At 41.0% G+C, this 22,553-nt stretch overlaps 1 protein-coding gene across 7 annotated transcripts in view; it reads right to left on the bottom strand.

Annotated features, from left to right (window-relative positions):
* Window positions 1-22,553, bottom strand: part of ablim2 (actin binding LIM protein family, member 2) — a 116,882-nt gene that overhangs the window by 50,888 nt on the left and 43,441 nt on the right. For all 7 annotated transcript variants that reach the window (XM_034105588.2, XM_034105587.2, XM_034105589.2 and 4 more), the window contains exon 2: window positions 21,405-21,563. In XM_034105588.2, coding sequence (XP_033961479.2) covers window positions 21,405-21,563 — 159 coding nt within the window. The remainder of the gene's footprint in view (window positions 1-21,404; window positions 21,564-22,553) is intronic.

Below are 22,553 nucleotides of genomic sequence, written 5' to 3'. Positions count from 1 at the left end.
TAAGGGACGTGGGTCCAGCATAATGTGATTTTTTAGTGTGTGCGCGTGCGAAGTGCGCCCCGTCAATTTCTTTCTATGTGTCTGCCAGCACAAGAAAGGCTCTTGAGGCCTAGTACCAGGGCCGGTTCAAGACATTTTGCTGCCCTAGGCGAGATTTTATATATAAAGAATAAATGAAAAATCTCTACAAAAGACAAAAACACTACAAAAGCAGAAACTTATTGACATAGGTCATATACGCCAAAATGGCTTCAAATGTACTCCATATTGTATGAACATGTTTTAATTGGGGGGTGGACGTAACATCCTCTAGGGGGGTCTGGGGGTATGCCCCCCCGGGAAGATTTGTTTTGAACATTTTAAAGTAAAATGCTTCAATCTGGTAAACTTTGAGCACACAATTACTAGAGACCTGATCTAGGAGGTACAACTCTAAAACAACCACATGAAAAAGATCGGTTTACATTTTAATAATCAAATAAGTATGTGAACATAACCAATAACCAGGGCTGCACATAACTGGTGCGCAGGTGCGCATGCGCACCCCCCGCCAAAAAAGAGCACCGGAACATTTGAAAAAAGGTGTATTTGCGCACCAACATTGATAGAGAGAGAGAGAAAAGAGAGAGAAAAGAGAGAAGAGAGAGAAAAGAGAGAAGAGAGAGAGAGATATTTGCGAGTTGCATAAGAACTGATAGCAGGGTTTCCCACACATAGACTTTACTTGGGCGGGCCAAAGTATAATTCGCGAGCTATTTAGGTTTAATTGTTTTAATCCGTCCACGAGCACGACGGCATCTGCGATCCTTCGCTATCGCGTGAAGGGTCTGCTTAATGCGCTCCGCACAGTAACCCTGCTGCGTGCTCACTAGCGCACCTCCCCCCCTTCATAAAGTCAAGTACCCCTCAAAAGGTCCGGTTTATTTCATTTTAAGGATGCGCACCAAGCAACATCTCCAGGTGCTCCTTTGAGAACTAGGGCAACAACGTTATGTGCACCCCTGCCAATAACCTACAATAGCCAATAACAAATAAATGTAACTTATTTTATTTGTGTTGTTCATTTAGATCTTATTTTACCAGTTAACATTTATTAATTTATTCATATTTTTGTATTTCACCAACTTTAAACGATATTTTTGATTTACTGTCCTATAGTATACATTGGAATGATTTAAAACCTGTTTTTATTTATCCTAATAATTATAAAGGAGTGTCTTGGAAATATGTGTTTACATAATTTGTAAACACATATTTGTTTCAGACCCACTGAGATAACTTGGACTAAAGTGAACTATCTAAACACTCGGAGTCCTTTACCTCACTGAGCCTCTCAGTCTGACAGGAGAGCTCTCCTCCACCTTGGTTGTAGAAACATCTACTTCTTATATCCATTAGCGCAGCTAGGACCAGATTCTAATAACAACAGTGCCGGTACCGGTGCCAGAGTTCCCGTTAGCCGGTAATTACCGGACTATGACCGGTAAAATATGCTGAAGACCGGCAAATCTAAATCTCTCCGGTCAAAGTGTCCGGTCAAAATTATTTCCGCTTAGCGAAATACCGCATCAGTTGCGCAACTTGCGCCACTTGTGTGACAGACAAGAATAGTCAATTCTAATGTCGAACACTTAATGTGGAGAAAGAGATGTCCTGTATGGGTTGATTGTGCGTTGATCTGTTGGTAATGCCTCGGGGTTCCGGTGGGCATGTAAACAAATGCATAATGCTGCGCTATACTTTGCGGCCTCACCCGGTTGCATAGCGACGCTTATTGTTTAGGTGTCTTTTAATAAGCAGGTAGTCCTATCATTAGCTAGAACTCGCTGGATCTGATCGATATGGACATAAACGCGAGTGAAGTCTAATCTGACGGAGAGAGAGATCAGCTGCTGCTGACGAGTCGACACGCAGCTCTGCATAATCACATGCAGCGGTGAGCGGACAAAACACACACTTCAGGTTAGAATATCACACGTAGCTATTTTAATTACCTCTCAAACTAGCTAAACTAGTTATAGATATGTTTAGTTTGACTGTCGGGTCACTCATTACTGATCCGCGAGCTGCATGATACTGGCGGGCTGTCAGGAGAGGGAGAGAGCGCTCCGTTTATTATTCCTGTGTTATTGTAAATGACTGAACACTTTTGAATAGTTAATCTACTATAGTTAGTTTGTTTAATATCGAATCATATCAATTTGTTTTAAAGCTCAATAAACAACAAAGAAGACCTTTGACCGGCACTTTTCAAATTTTGTCCGGAAGATTTAAACTTTAACGGACATGTTGACCGGCGAAAAAATATTCTAACGGGAACTCTGACCGGTGCGCCCTCTCTCTCTCTCTCCCTCGCTCGCTCTCTCGCTCCCACACTTGCACTTTGGCTGTGAGCTGCGGGCGCCTGATAAGCCAACTATGGAGTCAGATTTGGGTTAATATTCTAGCGCGCAAAACAAGCTACTCACAAGCGGAAAATGTGCTTTTACACGCGCATGAAATGACCCTCGCGCGCAGATTAAACCCCCGCGACAGCCCTCTTGTTCGCTCGCGGGAGTGTCAGCCTCACTCGCTCGCGGAGTCTGTCTTTGGGGCGGAGCCACTGGACTTTGATTGACAGCTGCCAGGAAACCTGGAGTTGCCAGGTTTGATAAATGCCTGAGCTACCAAGAGCCGAGGAGTAGGGTTGGGTATCGTTTGAATTTCCACGATTCCGATTCCGATTCTACTTTTCGATTCCGGTTCTTAACGGTTCTCGATTCCGATTCTTTGAAGGGCAGGGTAAAAAAAATGATACATGCTTCTTCCACCAAAAAAAATTACATTTATTCGAGAAACTTTTACACAGGTTAGTTTAAAGTAATATTCACATTAATCAGTCTGTTTATATTCACTGCTATGTAACTTTAACCTGAGAACCACTGAAGCTACAACAGTGCAACAGTCCAACTTTTAAAAACAGTTCTTGTTGAGAAAAACAAGCATATCTGCCTGTAAAAGATTGAAGTAAAATGCTTCAATCTGGTGCACACGCATAATTACTAGAGACTAGATCTAGGGGGTACAACTCTAAACACCCATATGAAAAAGATCGGTTTACATTTTAATAATTAAATAACAAATAGCCTACATGTAACGCATTTTATTTTTGTTGTTCATTCATATCTTATTTTACTATTTTATTTATGCATATTTTTTTATCTCTCCAGTTTAAAACGATATGTCTGGTTTACTGTCCTATAGTATAGGCCTACATTGGAATGATTTCAAACCTGTTTTATCCCAATAATTATAAAGGAGTGCCTTGGAAATATGTGTTTACATAAATTGTGACCAAAACGTTTGAGACCCACTGAGATAACTTAGACTAAAGTGAACTATCTAAACACTCAGAGTCCTTTACCTCACTGAGCTGTAGTTATCAGCCTCAGTCTGACTGGAGAGGACTCTCCCTCCACATCATTGTAGAAACATCTTCTTCCGTGAGAGCAGCTAGCACCAGATGCTAATAACAACAGCGCCCTCCCTTTCTCCCTCGCTCACTCGCACTTTGGCTGTGAGCTGCGGTTGCCAGATAAGCCAACATCCCCCATTTTCATCACTTGCAGCGCCCATCGTACAGGGCAAATGAAAAGTGTAACCGGGATGAGAAGGGTGTTACATTTACTTAATTATGAATGTTGTTACATCAAGGCCAACAATTAGGATGAGCACCAACGGTCAAAACATTTTTTTTTCTCCCAGAGCTGTCAGCGCAGCGCCTCCACAGATCTGGCGCCCTCGGCGAACATTTATAATGCCAGTGCGACGGGCCGGCCCTGGTCTCAGGTTACACTGTAGGAAATGTAGATACAACGCTACATTTCCCGCCCCGCTGCAGTCATGCAGTAGGCTACGGAGAGCGGCGAGAAACATTTCCTCAGGAATCGAAAAGCGGAACCGAAATTCACATTTCTAAATGATGCCGTTGGAATCGAAATGTTGGAACCGGTTCTCGGTACCCAACCCTACCGAGGAGTGACAGCAGCAAGATCAGTTGGACGAGATGAAATGGTAAAGTTGTCCATAAAAAAACATTATATTCGTAAAGTGTACAGCTAATATATATATATATATATATATATATATATATATATATATATATATCTATATATATATATATATATATATATATATATATATATATATATATATATATATATATCAATTCATTTTATATGAAACAATATATTTTTGAGTGGGCTGTATCTGTCGAAAACTGCTAGCTACTGTCTACTGTACGGACCTCCCTTACGAAACGAACTATACGAAATGAACTATACTATACTATTACTATAGTATACTATAAGAGTTGTATATTGTCCTATAGTAAGTTTGTAGTGTTCTGTAGTATTTTTCACCAGCTATCGTATTACTATAGTTTTTTCTGAAGTGCCATTTTATTAGCTATAGTAGCCCTTTAATATTTCAATAGTAATACTATGTATCTAGATCTTTGTAGTATTCCTATATTATTTTAAATAGTATAACTAGAGTATAATATATAGTGTTTCTGTAGTTGTTTTTTGAACACACTATAGAACACTCCTAGTAATAGAATGATATTGTCATAGTGAATGCATATGATTACTATAGTGTTTGTAAAAGTATTACTATAGTGTTTTTTTTGGTGTTTCCGTATTAAGACTATATTATTTTAAACAGTACTACTATAGTATAATATATAGTGTTTCTGTAGTTGTTTTTTGAACACACTATAGAACACTCCTATAGTAATAGTATGATATTGTCATAATGAATGCATATTATTACTATAGTGTTTGTAAAAGTATTACACAATTAATGTGTCATTTTTTTATATCAAATTAATTGAGATATATATATATATATATTAATGCTGTCAAAATTATCGCGTTAACGGCAGTAATTCATTTTTTGAATTAATTGCGTTAAAATATTTAACGCATTTAACGCATGTGCAGAATGGCCCGCCCCATACTTCCCACCAGTGGCAGCGCCAGGGTAGGGCTGGGGTAGGCTACACCAGAGATGGGGACTCGAGTCGCACTTAAGTCGCACACACAGAGACTTCAGACTTGACTTGGACTCGTGACCAAAATACTTCAGACTCGACTTGGACTCGTGTGTTGGGACTCGTGAACAATCATTGTGTTTTCTATTTTTGGCGTATTAAAGGTGGGGTAGGTACATTTGAGAGAAACCGGCTCGAGATCGCTAGAATTTGAAAATACACAACCGGAGATAATCTGCTAGAGGCTGCTACTTCCTTATAGAGCCCGCCTCCTCCAACACACACGATCGCACACATGACCAATGAGGGCACGAGATAAGTGTGTGCCCAGATGGAAGGCTGACAGGCAGGTAGGCCATCCAGTTATTTTAGCCGGGCTCATTACGCAGACGTGCGCGCCTCTGTTACTACCTCGTAGTAACACAATAGCGACCGGCGGCACACCTGCGGCTGTACCGCTTGTAATTAGGTTCAACTACAAAAACTTCAAACAAAACGCCGGCGGCACCAACAAAAGGAGCGCACACTGCAAAGTCTGCAATATCAAAATCAAGGATGCTGGCGCAACAACGTCGAATTTCAGCAGGCACTTGAAAACTCACCCGGAGAGGTCAGTCACATTAACGCATGGACGGTTAGCAAACATGTTTAGCTCAGCATCAGCTATGTAATGTTAACTTAGCTTGCTACTAGCTTTGTAACTGAATATTTGAAAAGATTAGTGAATTGCTTGTCACACTTGTTTGAGTTGAGTGGCGTTGACATCCAACTCTTGACATGACATAAAAACGGTCGGTAACGTTAATCATTACCCGCTTTTAAGTACTTTTAACAGTTTCCCTGCGGGGGATTAATAAAGTATTTGTGCTACTGATTTCTGATTCTGAAATGTTTTGCTTATAAGTTGTTTGCATTTAGCTAAAGTGTGATGTTTTTCCTCATATTGCATTGCAATAGCCTGTTTAAAGTGATCATATAACAAACAACTAATCAGTACTGATACTGTATGCTAATAGATATAGGAGTGATAATAACACAGTAAGTGCTTTGAATTTCTTAGATATAGCTGTGCAGTATTCTTAACAGACTGGATAGCAGCAGACAATAGAAGGCTTATTACAACCAGAAGAGACTTGAGACTTTGATTTTTTTAGAGACTTGAGACTTGACTTGGACTCGTGACCAAAGACTTGAGACTTGATCAAGTCTCACCCCACAAAGACTTGAGACTTGACTTGGACTCGTGACCAAAGACTTGAGACTTGATCAAGTCTCACCCCACAAAGACTTGAGACTTGACTTGGACTCGTGACCAAAGACTTGAGACTTGACTTGGACTTGCAAAAAAAGACTTGTGAACATCTCTGGGCTACACCCATTCCAAGAAATGGCTTAGCCCCACCATGACAAATTATGTTAAAGTAAGCAAAATAAAGTCTGCCAACTCGCGCCGAGAATTGCACAGACAGCAGTTAGTAAGATTGATTTCAGTAGCCACTTGTCTGGAAATAACGAAGACCAGAAAACGTTTTGAAAACTTTTGTCACGTAGTGATCGTCTTCTCAATAGAACATCTTTGATAATGTCTTCGGGCAAATCAGAATCAAGATAACGGCGTGGTCTTGTTGCAGGAAGTCCCGATGGAGAATACTTTTGCTGTAGTACAGGGGTGCACATAACTGGTATGCAGGTTATGTGCGTAATCTGAAATGCGTACCGTCACTTGTGTCACAAAGCGCATTTGCGTACCGACGTACTTGTGAAGCTTTTCCAGAAGGCGGTTAGATCACCGGACGACAGAGTCGGTCTCCGTGTGCACAGACAGGGCTGCTGTTAAACGTTCACACTGTGTGGTCACGAAGTACTCCACTAGCCCTGTCGACTTTCCTGAAGTACTCCCCCGTTGATATAAATCAACACGTAATGAATTAAGACCCCACAGTTTGATGATTGATAGGTGTGTGGGCTGTCTTTCATTTTGACACGCAGAAAAATGTTATAATAAACATAGATACTGTATGTTAAATGGATATATTTCTTTCATTTATCTTTCCATTCCCACAACAATATACATAAAGAAATGGCATATTTTAGACATAGTTTGAATGGTGATTAATCATGATTAATACATTTTTAAGCTGTGATTAATCTTGACAGCCCTAATATATATATATATATATTAGCTGTACACTTTACGAATATAATAGCTGTCACTCCTCGGCTCTTGGTAGTTCAGGCATTTATCAAACCTGGCAACTCCGGGCTTCCTGACAGCTGTCAATTAAAGTCCAGTGGCTCCGTCCCCAAAGTGTCAGAAACTTTTCACGCGCGCAGACAGACACCGCGAGCGAGTGAGGCTGACACTCCTGCGAGCGAGCAAGAGGGCTATCTCGCGAGTGCATAGCCGCTCGCGGGGCTTTAATCTGCGGGCGAGGGTCATTTCATGCCCGTGTAAAAGCACATTTTCCGCTCGTGAGCAGTGTTGTGTTAGTTACTGAAATCCAGTAACTAGTTACCATTACTAGTTACTTCAATTCAAAAGTAACTCAGTTACTTTACTGATGAATCTTCCACGCAAACCAAAGTTAGCCATGGAGTGCCACAGGGCTCAGTGCTCGGACCTATTTTGTTCACATTATATATGCTTCCATTAGGCAATATTATAAGGAATCATTCTGTAAACTTTCATTGTTATGCGGATGATACTCAACTATATTTATCAATCAAGCCTGATGAAATTAATCATCTAAATAAAATTCAAGACTGCCTTAAGGACTTAAAAACGTGGATGACCTTAAACTTTTTGATGTTAAACACGACCAAAACTGAAGTTATTGTACTTGGCCCGAAGAATCTACGAAACAAATTATCTAAAGATATACTAACTATGGATGGCATTCATTTGGCCTCCAGTGAGACTGTAAGGAATCTTGGTGTTATATTTGATCAGGATTTATCCTTTAACGCCCACATAAAATTACGGAGCCCCTAAAGGGACATGGGAAAAAAAAAAAAGAGAGAGACAAAAAAAAATAAAGTCAGGATAACGGATTCGTTTCTCGTGCGCACGAGAAATGAATCCGTTTTTTGAGAAAGTTACCGATGCACCAAGGAGGAAGTGGAACACGAGACAACCATTTCATTGCAGACTTTTATGTTTACGTGGGGAAATGACAGTGCATACATTATTTGAGATATATTTTGAAGTCAGACTTAATTGTATGGACATTTCGGCCAGGGGTGTAGAGCTATTGGTTGGCACCGGATTGGCAAAAAACAGGAGAGTCTGTAAACCAGTCTGCTTTGATCTATGAATTAATGTCCGTGACTCTCAGAGTACCTGCTGCCCGCAGCTGTCACACACACGCACGCACGCGCAAGGTCACCCCTATGTGAGGACATAGCACATACATATTTTATATGACATGTCCTGTCTGTGAATAATGTCTATGGAGTTGTAGTGAGTGAAAAATAAATACACTTTTCATTTTTTTTTTTCTCACACACACACTCTCTCACTCTCTCTCACTCACTCACTCACTCACTCACTCACTCACTCACTCACTCACTCACTCACTCACTCACTCACTCACTCACACACTCACACACTCACACACTCACACACACACACACACACACACACACACACACACACACACACACACACACACACACACACACACACACACACACACACACACACACACACACACACACACACACACACACACACACAGCCAGTGGCGGACTGGCCATCGGGACGTTCGGGACGAATCCCATTGGGCCGGTACCGAAGTGGGCCGCCCGTTGACAGTTTACGTGGGCTGGGCTGGGTGCGAGTCCCGGGCTGATTTTTAGTCCCAGTCCGCCCATCATGTATAGCTGTTCAATGAAGGTAAACACAGTGTAGGCGGTGCGTAAAAGCTCTTTGAGCGCTGGTGCTGCTCTTCTCTGAGTTACACGTCCCGCTGCCTCCTGGAGGCTGCCTTTTTTTTTCTCCCTGTTTTTTTTTTCTTTTTTCTTCATGTCCCTTTAGGGGCTCCGTATAAAATCAATTTCAAGGACCGCCTACTTCCATCTACGTAACATTGCAAAAATCAGGCATATCTTGCCTCAAAACGATGCAGAGAAACTAGTCCATGCATTTGTTACTTTAAGGCTGGATTATTGTAACTCTTTATTATCAGGGAGTACCAAGAAGTTAGTCAAGTCGCTTCAGCTGATTCAAAATGCTGCAGCTCGTGTACTAACCAGAGTTAGGAAAAGGGACCACATTACTCCTATTCTGGCTGCCTTACACTGGCTCCCTATAGAACACAGGATAGAATTTAAAATTCTTCTTCTCGCCTACAAAGCCCTTAATGGGCAGGCGCCATCTTACCTTAAAGAACTCATTATACCCTACTGTCCTTCCAAGAATGCAGGGTTGTTGGTTGTTCCTAGAGTCTCTAAAAGTACAATGGGAGCCAGAGCCTTTTCTTATCAAGCTCCACATTTGTGGAATCAGCTTCCAGTTTGTGTTCGGGCGGCAGACACCCTATCCGTTTTTAAGAGTGCGCTTAAGACCTTCCTTTTTGATAAAGCTTATAGTTAGGGCTGATTAGATTCAGCCCCTAGTTTTGCTGATATAGGCTTAGTTTGTCGGGGGACATCTTACTTCTTCCTTCTCTCTGTCTATACCTGTGTACTCTCATGTTCCGATTAACCCAGCTTCCCCACATTTCTTTCTTTTTGGCGTCTATATACGCCGGGATCCGGAGTCATGGATGATCCTGCGGTTCTGTGTCCTGGATCGCGAGCGCTGGATCTTGAGTCGTGGCTGTGGTCCTGGATCATCGGTCCTGGATGGATATCCTCGTGGATTAATCTTCCTATTATACACACATGCATTTCCAAACATTTGGACTACCTATGTTGCAAATGTATTATCTTTTCAATTTACACACGGAATCTATTGCACGTATGTCCGTCCTGGGAGAGGGATCCCTCCTCTGTTGCTCTCCCTGAGGTTTCTCCCATTTTTCCCTTTAAACTGGGTTTTCTTCGGAAGTTTTTCCTTGTACGATGTGAGGGTCTAAGGACAGAGGGTGTCGTATTGTCATACTGATATTCTGTACACACTGTGAAGACCACTGAGACAAATGTAACATTTGTGATATTGGGCTATATAAATAAACATTGATTGATTGATTGATTGATTGATTGATTGATTGATTGATTACTTACACCAAAAAGTAATGCGTTACTGTGAAAAGTAACTTTTTAGTTACTTAAAAAAAGGGCTCCCATTAATGCCCTTATAGCCTTCATTTCAGTACTGTTATTGCATTGGAGAATAATACAATCTGTTGATCAACTTGACATGCATTATATGCAATCCGGATTGCATCGATATTAGCTGGCTTTACATTTTTGTATATTCTTTCTCCAGGTAGTTGGAAAAAGTTTCCGTCCCATATGCCGGTGTGCCGCCCGGACATGCTATCATGCTAACTAGCTCCCTGAAAGCGGGTGACTCCACTGTAACAATAGCCTGCATGTGTTCTACAACATACCGTGCAATGGCTTTATCGACTTTTCCCTGGCTAGCAGTCCCTTGGCTAAAATCCAGCCGCTGTTGCTTAGGTGCAGGTGGAGGTGGAGTGGCGTCGGCTGAGTCTCTGTGGTCTTAGCTACTAGCTTCGTCCCAGCATGTTGTTTTTGCAGATGTTTGAAGAGATTTGAATGACTGGTTTGGGCAGTAGATAGGCTCTTTGACCCGCCAGTACACAACTTACATTTAACTAAAACGTTCTTTTCTTTGTGCTCGACAAAAGTGAAATAGTGAGAATATCTCCCGGTGGAGAAACTAGACTTGAGCTCCGCCGCCGCCATGATAGTCTTGTTAGTAAACAACACAAACACGCCCACAGCCCGTCTCCGCATGTGAAACAGGAAGTATTTAAGTACATTTACAAAACTAACGGAGTAACGCACCATGTAGTAACGGTAACTGAGTTACTGAATTTAAAAAGTAATGCGTTAGAGTACTAGTTACTGCCAAAAATAACGGCGTTACAGTAACGCGTTACTTTGTAACGCGTTAGTCCCAACACTGCTCGTGAGTAGCTTGAATATTGACCCTAATCTAACTCCATACCAACATCCCCCACTTTCATCACTTACAACGCCTATGTCAAAAATCGGCCCTGCCAGTACATACAGTGGCAATGTCTCAAGATTTAGCAAAAATACACCTTTATTGAACATACAGTAACACAAATACTACAAATCCACAAAACAAACAAGAACAGCCGCTGCTCCACCGCTATTTGTATATAGGGGAAACACTGTAACTGTCCCCAAAGTGCTTGCCATTACAGCGATGTGATGTTCCCCAGAGTCATGAAACCCTTCTAGCTCCATCTGTTGAAAAGGACCAATGAGGCTGCTCTAACACCTTCAGTTTCCTCTTTAACTCTCACTCTTCTTTTTTGTGGTATTAAAAATTAGTCAAAAAGTGACATATTGAGATCTTATGCAACATCAATGTTTTAAGGCAGAGAGAAACTACGTCTATAAGAGGAAAGCGTGTCGGTATTGTTTTCCCAATTGATGTGTAATTGGCATTGAGACATTTCTAGCTTAGCAGACTAAAACAATTCCATGAATAGATCAGCTTTATGGGGAAGCAAGTGGTTTTCAATAAAACATACCACTGTTTTAAGGGTGTGGTGAGAGGGGAGTCTATGGATGACAAAGAAGGAGCTGTGTCTGATGTCACCATTCCAACTTGTATACTCTACACTAATGAATGTAATGCAGGCTTGTCAACATCAGGGTGTCACCCCATATTTTTCCATTTGAGTATTCCAATGCTATTTGGGTGAAGTTCTTTCTGAGTAGTTTGGAATTGTCCTCAGCTCTGTGCTATTGATGGTGTCAGATTAAAGCAGACATAACAGGATGTAGTGAGGCAGGCGCAGTGGAATCCTAAATAAATCACAATTACTCAGCAAATATCATGAAAACGGAAATGAGTGCTCATCAGATGCTGCAAAACTAAAATATGCAATATAATAATAATACAAAAGAATATCAAATGTTGGCCGTGGACTAACATTAACATTAATTATAACATGATGGATTATCCTTTTTTCATTTAAAGGTGGGGTAGGTAAGTTTGAGAAACCGGCTCGAGATCGCTAGAATTTGAAAATACACAACCGGAGAAAATCTGCCACTTCCTTACAGAGCCCCTCCTCCAACACACACGAACGCGCACATGACCAATGAGGGCACGAGATAAGTTTGTGCACCGATGGAAGGCTGACAGGCAGGTAGGCCATGTTGTACCTTTTACAGTATTACGGCTTCTACAGATGACATTTTTTGATGGATTTTTTGTCAAAGCACTTAAGATATTCATTGCTATCGGGATGTTAAGAGCATTCCATGGAATATAACAAAAAGTGTATCTCGAGCCGGTTTCTGAAACTGACCTACCCCACCTTTAACATTGTCTATCTATTGAAGGAATCTTTAGTACAATGAATGACAACAAAAACTGTTCAGAAAAACTTTCAAAATGCGGTTGATAACTGGGTTTGATGTGGCTTTGTTTGCTAGTGTTAATTTGAACGCCTTTAAGAGTTTCTGCAGTTTGTTTCAATTGAGCATATTCTAACCATGTGGAAAGTTAGTAGAGGCCTTGTTTTGTCTTGTTTGTTTTTTTACTCTAAATTGAACCCATAGTAGTGGTGAAACGGTCACCATATTTTATTGGGAGCATGTGGCCAGTAATTGAACATAGCATCTTTAATTTACCAGTCAATGGGGGTCCTGATCTGAGGCAGTCCAGCAGGTGACCCCAAGTACAAACATGTTGCTCCAAACACTCAGGCTGTGTTTACTATCTGCAGCCCAGAGGTACCCTGATTTCAGGATAGTGCTAAGGAGGTTAGGTCTATTAATGCAGTCCTCTGCTCTGCCTGGTGTTAATTCCACATGGCTGGCTGCGTGTTGACACTCCTCCCTCAGAGCTGCCCCCCCCAGCCTGCTGGCCAGCACTCAGCCTAGTTGTAATTGGCAGTAACACAGCAATATAGTCAGGGGTCACTATGATTATTATTATTATTATCCAGGTTAATCCTAATATCCTGAATATAGTGAATGGGCAAGAGGTTTGGTAAAGGAATGTATGTGTATGAAAGAAGATATTTCACCTGGTTCATAAACATGTGACATACGTCAAGAAAATGTCCCGCTGCAGGACTAATACAATAATTCTGATTCGGGATTCTGAAAGCTAAAATAACTATACCGTGTTGAATTCAGATGTCTTTTCATCCCTGTGTTCAGCCCCACCCTGCCTGCTATGGTTTATTGTATTTCCACCCTGACTTTCAGATTCATGCCAGTCCACATCTGGATGTTTGAGTAGCAAAGTGCACACCCAGCCCGGAGAATCAGCACATTTAATAACCCACATTTGTTGGATATTTCATTAATGTATGTATAGATAGAAGAATTCCCAGGCCTTTTGAGCTGGTGGAGTGAGCTCCTATGAGCTCTTGTGACTGATTCCTCTAAACCAGGGGTGGGGAACCTCCGGCCTCCGGGCCGTATACGGACCGCGAGACCATTTGGTACGGCCCTCGAGGTAATTTATAAACACACGCAAAAAAGAAAAAAAATTAAGAAATCTTGAAGAATTAAACAAGCGAGTGCCTGTTTTTCCTGGCCAAGGTCAGGGTCCTTGAACACAACACGAGCCTAACGTGTCATCACATGGTATGTCTCGTTCAGTTTCTGCGTGGCTGTGTCTTTAGTTGTAAACCCAGTGGCGATCTGTTCATCTGTCATACTGATCATACAGTCAATAACTTTGTTGTTATTAGCATCTGGTTAGCTAGCTATGCTAACGAATATAAGAAGCTTTTTCTACAACCAGTGAGGTAAAGGCACATCTTTATATGATCATTATAGTTATAAAAAAATAAGAGAATAAAGTAAACGGGTATAAAATACTATATGACAGTAAAAAAAAGTTGTTATTAATAAACAAGAAGACAGTTTGAAAGGGGAGTGATTTGTAAAATATCCATAAAGAAAAAGTAAATCTGCTTCCAGTTCTGTTTCATGTGGGTGTTGAGAGATGTATCCATAGATCTCCTAATGTTGCTCTCAAAGTGCACCAGATTGATGCTTTCAACTTCAACATTTAAAAAATAATCTTCCCGGGGAGCATGCCCCCCTAGAGGAGGTTAGGTCCCCCCCCACTTAAATCATGTTCACATGGATAGGAAACTAAATACATTTGCACTAGGGGTGTAACGGTTCAGAAACATTTCGGTTTTTAGGTCACGGTTCGGTTCGGTACGTTTTCGGTACAGCAGAAAAAATTATCACAAAACATAACATGTTTTTTTAAAATTATTATTAAACTGTGAATAATGTATTCACTCAAATAAATACAAAATATAATAAAATAAACATTAAGGTGCAGCATTTCGATGAACTGAAATAATCTGTATTTGAACTTTACTGTACTAGTACACACAAAACATAAACTATTAGTTTTTGGTTTTTAATTATTATTAAACTATGAATATTCACTCAAATAAATATAAAATATAATAAAATAAACATTAAGGTGCAGCTTTTCGATGAACTTGAGGCCCTTGAGAGGAAAAAGGTTCCCCACCCCTGCTATAAAGAGTATTAATACTTCTCATCTCCTTAAGTTATCCAACCCCATGCTTACTAATTAAGCCTTTAGAACAGGGGTGTCAAACTCAAGGCCCGGGGGTCAAATATTTGATGTGGCCCACAAGAGCTTGCAAAGAATATAATATGTTTATTATACGGTTACATGGCGATTTACAGAAGCACGTTGCTCATAAACTACATGTAGCACAATGCATCTCAAATTTGAGTTTTTTCTCAGAATTTGAGTTTTTTTCTTCAAAATATGCCTTTTTTCTCAGAATTTGACTTTTTTTTATTTTGACTTTTTTTCCCCAGAATTTGGCTTTCCTTTTTAAATCATTTGGTGACATTTACACTGAAGAGACTTGCAATTATTTTCCCTAGACTTCTGCTTTCAGACGTAGTTAATTATGAAGTTATTACCCTATCCGATAATAATCCTATGCAGAGGCAATAATGTAATATAATACATTATTTTATATATATAAAATATTTATATATGTATTTTTATATAGTCTTAAAGTTACAACCGGTCCTTTGAGTGCAACCATAATGCTGATGTGGCCCGTGATGAAATTGAGTTTGACAGCCACATAACTTTCCTCGTGAAGAAAACATGCTCTGTTCCTTTAATCATGACCTCCAGTAACTGTGAAATAGTGACTTTCAGCTATTAACATCTGTATGTATGACCCAAAGGTGTGTAATTACCACAATTTTCTCATTTCTTTTCAAGGCTGCAGACACACAAGGACGATAACGGTCGTATCTGCTACAGTTCTCTATCAGATAGACGGTTCGGCCACACGAGGCCGACATGGAAACGCAGAAAACGATAACGGGTCCCTAGGTGGGTAGATCTGCAGACGAAACGCTCTGGGGGGCCAAACGGCTCCGTGATTACGCCCTATAACGATCATTTCCTGCTAACGATGACGCAATAGCCCCAGTGTTTCGAGCCAGGTCCCGGTGTCTCGCAGGACAGTGCACCCAGCAGGAGCTTCCAGCTAGATTTGATCGATATGGACATAAACGCGAGTGAAGTCTAATCGGACAGGAGAGGAGACACACAGCTCTGCATGATAACCTGCAGCTCCCCCAGCTCTGATGGAGCGATGAGCGGAACAAAACACCCACTTCAAGTTAGATCATCACCCTTAGCTATTTTAATGACCTCTCAAACTACCTAAACTAGCTATAAATATGTTTATTTTTACTGTCGGGTCACTCATTACTAGATCAGCCAGCTGCATGAGACCACGGATACTGACGGGCTGTCAGGAGAGGGGGAGGAAAAGAGAGGCTCCGTCCTCCGTGTATTATTATTATATTATTATATAGAGTCGTTATTCATTTGTTTTAAAGCTCAATAAATAACAAACAAGACCTTTGACCGGAACTTTTCTAATTTTGTCCGGAACATTTAAACTTTAACGGACATGTTGACCGGCGAAACCCCACCTCTGCTGCTAAATCCAGCGTGGGGAATAAACAGAAGGGCAACCATGGCAACCATGCATGCGCGAGAAGTCTTCTTCGCTGCTTTTGGTGTATTTTGTGGCAGAAGTACAGCGCCACTTACAGGCCCGGCATATGTACTACAGCGTCTCCAGCGGTTCGAGCTGTCTCGTGTGGACGCGTTTCTGGTGCCTATTGCGTGTGGACGGAAGACTTTTTGGATAACGATTTTGGTGCGTTTCCGTTATCGTCCTCGTGTGGCTGCAGCCTAAGTCAAAGATAAAAGCTTCGCATGAAGGAACAAATTCAGCCCAATTATTAAGGCATCACAGTATTAATAGCTGCACAAAATTAATAACACATCATGGCATAAACCATAAAGTACAAGTTAAAGTTATATTATTGTTAAAATATGTATAGATTAATATCCTAATAAAATAAATGGTGCATGATCTGCCACAATGTTCCCTGATCTTCACTATTTACTTTGCAAGTCCAAGTTGTAATAAATGACAAACAGATGACACATGCGTCATCTATCGGCTCTGCACACACCCTGCTATGTCCTCCCATGTTTCAGGATGGAGGAGAGGGGGGGGGCAGGGTGTACAGACAGACAGTCTGCTGGTCAGTGCAAGTTTGAAGGCGATAAACTAAGGGAGCTGCCAACATCGTTGCAACACCAATGGTAGCCTAGCAACCTGAGAATGTGTTGGCAACAACAGAAATCTGACACAAGGCTCGTGCTGAGGGTCTGGGCTGGGAGGGGCGCACACAGGGCTATAAAGTTCAGTCACAGCCACCACACACACATAAAACCCACGTTTAAAGTATCTGACACTCACCACCCAACCCAAAATACACACAAACACCAACCCGCTTTATACACACTCATTCATACAATCATTAGACATTAATGACTAGGGGTGTAACGGTTCACAGAAGTCACGGTTCGGTTCTTACCTCGGTTTGGGGGTCACGGTTCGGTACGGGTTCGGTACAACAAGGAAAAGCAAAAGAAAGTCCAAAATGCATAATTTCCTCTCGCTGGGGACTGAGACTGACTCGGAGGTGATTTAGCATGTTTGACGTGTTACCACTAGCATACCGCACCGCTGTCGAACAACGCCGACACACCGTCCTCGTCCGATCCACAACTCGCACCCCATCATTGTTGTAGTCCACAGGGAACCCGAAATGTTCCCACACACCTGATTTAAAAGAAGCAGGTGGGTCTTCTAGCGCCTGTGTGTTGTGTGAACTCGCCATAGCTAACTTGTTTTGTTGTGTTTTGTTCTTGTTCTTCATTTGTTATTTACGGGCGGCTGGCTTTTAGGCGCAATACCGCCCCCTGGATTATATATAGTGTAATACTGCCCTGAGTGACAGACTTTTTTCCCACTCGTACAAAAAGGCGTATTCGCCGTGTGACTGCATGTGCCGAACCGTGACGTCCGAACCGTGACGGTACGGGACGAATACGGATACCGTTACACCCCTATTACTGACCCATCCGTATTCACTATTCTGAGCACATTTTCTCTTGTTGTCCAACTACCAATAACAGCAGACCCGGCGGCAGACATACGTCTCTGGGCGGGCATTTGATTTACCAGGGCGGGCCCACCCCGAAACTTCCATTTCCCGGGAAATCTGAATTGTCAACGGGGCGGGCGCTCGTGAATTGTTGTTACGGAAACAGAGGGGTTTTAGGTTGCCATAAGGCTGTTGATGGTCTTATTATAGGCTACATCCATTGGTTGGTTTTGTGGCACATTTGTAACGCTGTGCCAACTTGGGCAAGCACGCAGGCAAACTTGAGGAGGGCACACAGGGTGGAGAGGTGGAGTGAGGGAGAGAAAGGGAGAGAGAGAGATATTGAGCGAGGCAGAGAGCGTGTGCAGCGGTCTGCTTGCGCACAGAGCCGGAGTTTGTGAGAGAACCGGCTTGAGAGTCAAGAGTCATTGATTGCCAGCCTCCCTTGTCCCTAGCTGGCTTGCTAGCTCGTTGGTAACGTAACTGATTTATTTTGTGCCTGCATCTGGCGCTGAGTTGCCATATTCCTTTCATGAACCACTTCCTGATATCCATTGTTGCAGATAAATATAAATGATAATAGCCAAACTAACCTAGCAAGAGTAAACTGACAGGCTGCTGTGCCGCATCTCACTCAAAAACCCACACGACTCAACGCAGCGAAAAACCAGTCTCACGCGCAGTCTTTCATTCAGTCTTTCATTCAGAATTTCATAGCAAAATTAAAAAATGATATTAAACTAATCTTTCAACATAGTTTAAAACAAACATAAATATTAGGACAAAGCCCTACAAATAACAACAATAAAGATAATAATAAAACAATTAAAATGTTGTATTCAGCCCTTAAAACAGCGGGCCCAAATCCTGGATGGGCGGGCCCGGCGTCATGGGCGGGCCCCATGGGTCTGAATAACAGTATGATTATAAATAATTTGATAATAATGGAGAACACGTATAATATTTCGACCAAAACAAGCAGGTATATGCAGGTTTGCTAAATACAGAGAACCTGCTAGAAAGAATGTGATAGACTTTGTTTCTTTTGCCAGGAAGAAGCCTGCTTCTCTGTCCTATGTCCTGGTGTGTAGATGTCCAGCACTGGAAGCAAGGTAAGTGAACAGTAGAAAGGTAAAAAAGTACTAATTCAGTCAGTTCAATTTAAATTATTATTATGCAAAATCAATGTTTTCATGTCTTTTATACATAAACATGTGTCCCCTCTGTGTAAAGGAAAACGGAAAAAATATTCTCTCTTTTTGTCCTGATCTATTTATATAAAAACCTGTCTGAAAATGAGCTGATCAGATTTTGGCCACTTTATGATGTCATAACGATTTTTTTGGCTTGATTAACCATTAGCCAATCACCAACTAAGGTAACCCCCCCCCCCCCCCCTTATCACCTGAATCTCCTCCTAGAGCACCATTTTGTTCTTTTTAACCAAATATCTCTCAGGGGGGCGTGGGGAGTGGCTCATTATTTTTCATCTAAAGCAGGGATGGGCAACTTTGATGGTGGTGGGGGCCACATAATTGATGTACTGGCCACCAAGTCTGACATCTTCATTGACATTTTACAATCTTTCAGGGAACATCCTCTAATAAGCTCACTAAACAAATATCAGTTCACAGAAATGTTATTTAATTTTTACAAGTGTTTGTATTGAACAGGTGGACAGTGGAATAAAACTATTTTAAACTATTGGAAAGCACGGGAAATGTGTGTGCATTGAGATTAACCATTAGATGACATACACATGAAGTCATGAACACTAACCCAGACATTAGTTGTCTCACTTGAACCTAAAACACTTGTAGCCAGTCTCTGCATTCCCCTTACTCCACAATAAGGGGAGTGTCCACACAGACACCTGTCAGCCCGCACTCTGCTGTTCCTCAGCGCCACTCCCCCTCCCTCCCGCTGAAATTATGAATGAAAAGCGTAGTAATCATAGATCACACGGCAGGGTCCGTGACAGTTTGTTTTTATCTGATTTCAAATAAACAAAGTCTTGGTTTTTAGAATATTAAACTTGTTTCGCCAAATTCAGATGATAAATACAACTTTGAAGCTTAAAGGCATAATTACAAGCGGCAACTTAATGTCACAGCAGGCATAACAACAGGCGGTGTTTCTTGTGAGCGTTTCCCCGGGAAACAAACACACAAACGCGTCACAGATTATTTTGCGGTATTTGGCTGCCGAACGAAATCATGTACGCAGCTCGCGACGTAACTAGGAGTCTAGTACAGTGGTTCTCAAACTTTTTTCAATAATGTACCCCCTTTGAAAAAAAAATGCAGCCAAGTACCCCCTGATCAGCGCAAAAATGATTTGTTAAGGAAAACATTCCTATATAAAGAGGTACAGCACAGCGCTGCACCATCACCATCAGATTTATTAAAACAACAACATTGTAACTGAGAAACACTTAAATGCTACATTTCAAATGTTTACAATCCATCACTAAATTCATGGCAAACCAATTTTAACATCATGCAATAACACTGAGACGACATTAGTTGCATTGAACTGATCTTTTTAATAAGTTGTACTTACAATGTAGTGAGAAACATGGGCTTGTGCTTCACTGAGGATCTTTGTCATTTTGACAGGAAGGCAAACTGCAGTTATTACACTTCGCGTTTTGAAATATGTGTAACTCTGTTAATATAAAATAATTATATATTTTGAGGTGTGGGGAATGAAGAAAAAAAATATATGAGCATTTTATGAGCATGGGATTTTGACCCCTCATATAAACATATATTATTATGCATAATGCTGCGCTATACTTTGCAGCCACACGCCGTTGCCAAGCAATGCTTATTGTTTAGGTGTCCTTTGATAAGCAGGCAGTCATATGTCATTAGCTAGCACCAGCTAGATCTTATGATACTTATGTTGTTTTTTTCATTAACATAAAATAAATCTCACGTACCCCCTGCAGTACTCCAACGTACCCATAGGGGTCCGTGTACCCCCATTTGAGAACCACTGGTATAGTGGACGGTATCAGTACTACAAGTATAAAAAAAAACAGTGTGTAAGGATTCTTTTATCTTTTTGGTTCTTTCAGATTATTGCTCTTTTTATTGACCTCTACGGAATCATATTAATGTCTTTTCAACACAGCGTCTTTGTGCTCACCTGTAGTTGTTTGGTTTAAGTACGTTTTTATGATTTATTTTCATAAAAAGCTCCCAAAAGAATCTTGACAAATAGACATAAGTTTATATTATTCCCCAAAGGGTCATAATGTATTATCTTTTAGAAAAAGCTCTTAATTATTGTGTCTGCTTCAAGAGCTCCATGTAAAAATCAGTTCCTTAACAGTAATTGATCTTCATTAATGTATATTTTACCTTATTAAAAAGTTAAAATAAATTGTTTCTGCCACAACTCTTAATTTTCAGAATACTTAGTCAAAAAGATAAACGACATTAGTGTCATTGGTTAAAATCCACATTGTAATGATTTCACCATAGTGGTAAGCTCATTTTTACTTATGAAAGTATTTGTATATTCGATCTAGAAATGGTAGATATTGGTACGTTTTCAGTTGAACGCAACAAAAGGTCCAAACTAGCTATGTTCCTACTTTACAAGCAACATTCCTGTCTTATGGTGTCTTCTTAGGGTGTGGAACTTGAAGGTTGTTTGGTAACAGCTGGCGAGGACATACCTTTACAGGCGAAGCACTTGATGTGGAAGTGTTTGTTCTGGACCCGCAGAGCCTCTCCTTTGCAGGGCTTGCCACAGTTCTGACAGGGGACGGGCCCCCCCCCTCCAGTCTTCTGTTTCTTGGGCTGCTCCAGAGGGCTGTGGACCTGCTGCTTGAATACTGCAGGAGACACAGAGACAGGAGGAGACCATGTCATGTCCTGTGGTAGTGTACAGTGTCAAGGGGTACAGTGGCAGTTCAAACATAACATACCATGATGGTTTGGGGTTTGGGGTTTTCGTGGCAAAATTGTTTTCAGTAGTTAAAATTGTATTAAATGACATTATGAAAAACAAAATACCTTCCGCTAGTTACAACACAACACTACCCTAAATTGTATTATCATAATAAACCCTTCTTTTGGAGGGGGCCACAGGGGGTCAAAGCTCATTGCCCCCCCCCCCCCCCCCACTCCTTCTAGAACATTATACATATTGCTGATGATGAAACCAAAAACTGTAAAGGCGTTTGATGCAATACTTAATAGAATAACATCTGTTTTGACACAAGAAGAGTGACGCTAATAGACGCCACTATTTATTCTTAATGCGGTTTACCTTCTGAAGGGCACAATGAGTAATATCCTGACTGCAGAACATACCTCTAATTTTGGAAGAGCATTTTCAACTCAGGACTATTCTGAGGATCAGGGGGAAGGTTGAGGGCTAAAGATAGCATGATCTAAATCAGTGATCTAATTAGTGGAAAAGAAGAGGATTGTGGGGGAAATACTGGATATTTGGAAGATAAATATTTAAGGTATTGAAATATATAATGTCAAATACTGCTTGTATGTAACCTAATCTCAAACAAATCTGCATCAACTCTGGCCTTTGAAACACTTATAAATAGAATGTGTGTCTCGATTTGGTTCTTCAAGCTTCATTTTAATTCTATTCTAAAGGTCTCCTATCATGCTATTTTTAGGCATATATTATGGGTCTCAGTGTATCAAAAATATATAAAAACATGTCTATGAAATACCAAACAGATCATGCATTTTAGACATCCCTCATATCCCTCTATTTCAGCCCTGTTAGAGAACTGCTGATTCTGGGTCAGGAGGGGGAGCTTGTGCCTGCTCAGAATTCTACCAACTCTGAATGCTGC

The sequence above is a fragment of the Pseudochaenichthys georgianus genome, chromosome 18, assembly GCF_902827115.2.
Source record: "Pseudochaenichthys georgianus chromosome 18, fPseGeo1.2, whole genome shotgun sequence".
Taxonomy (NCBI): Eukaryota; Metazoa; Chordata; class Actinopteri; order Perciformes; family Channichthyidae; genus Pseudochaenichthys; species Pseudochaenichthys georgianus.
The sequence above is the reverse complement of the archived record's forward strand: the minus strand, read 5'-3'. Positions and strand labels throughout refer to the sequence as shown.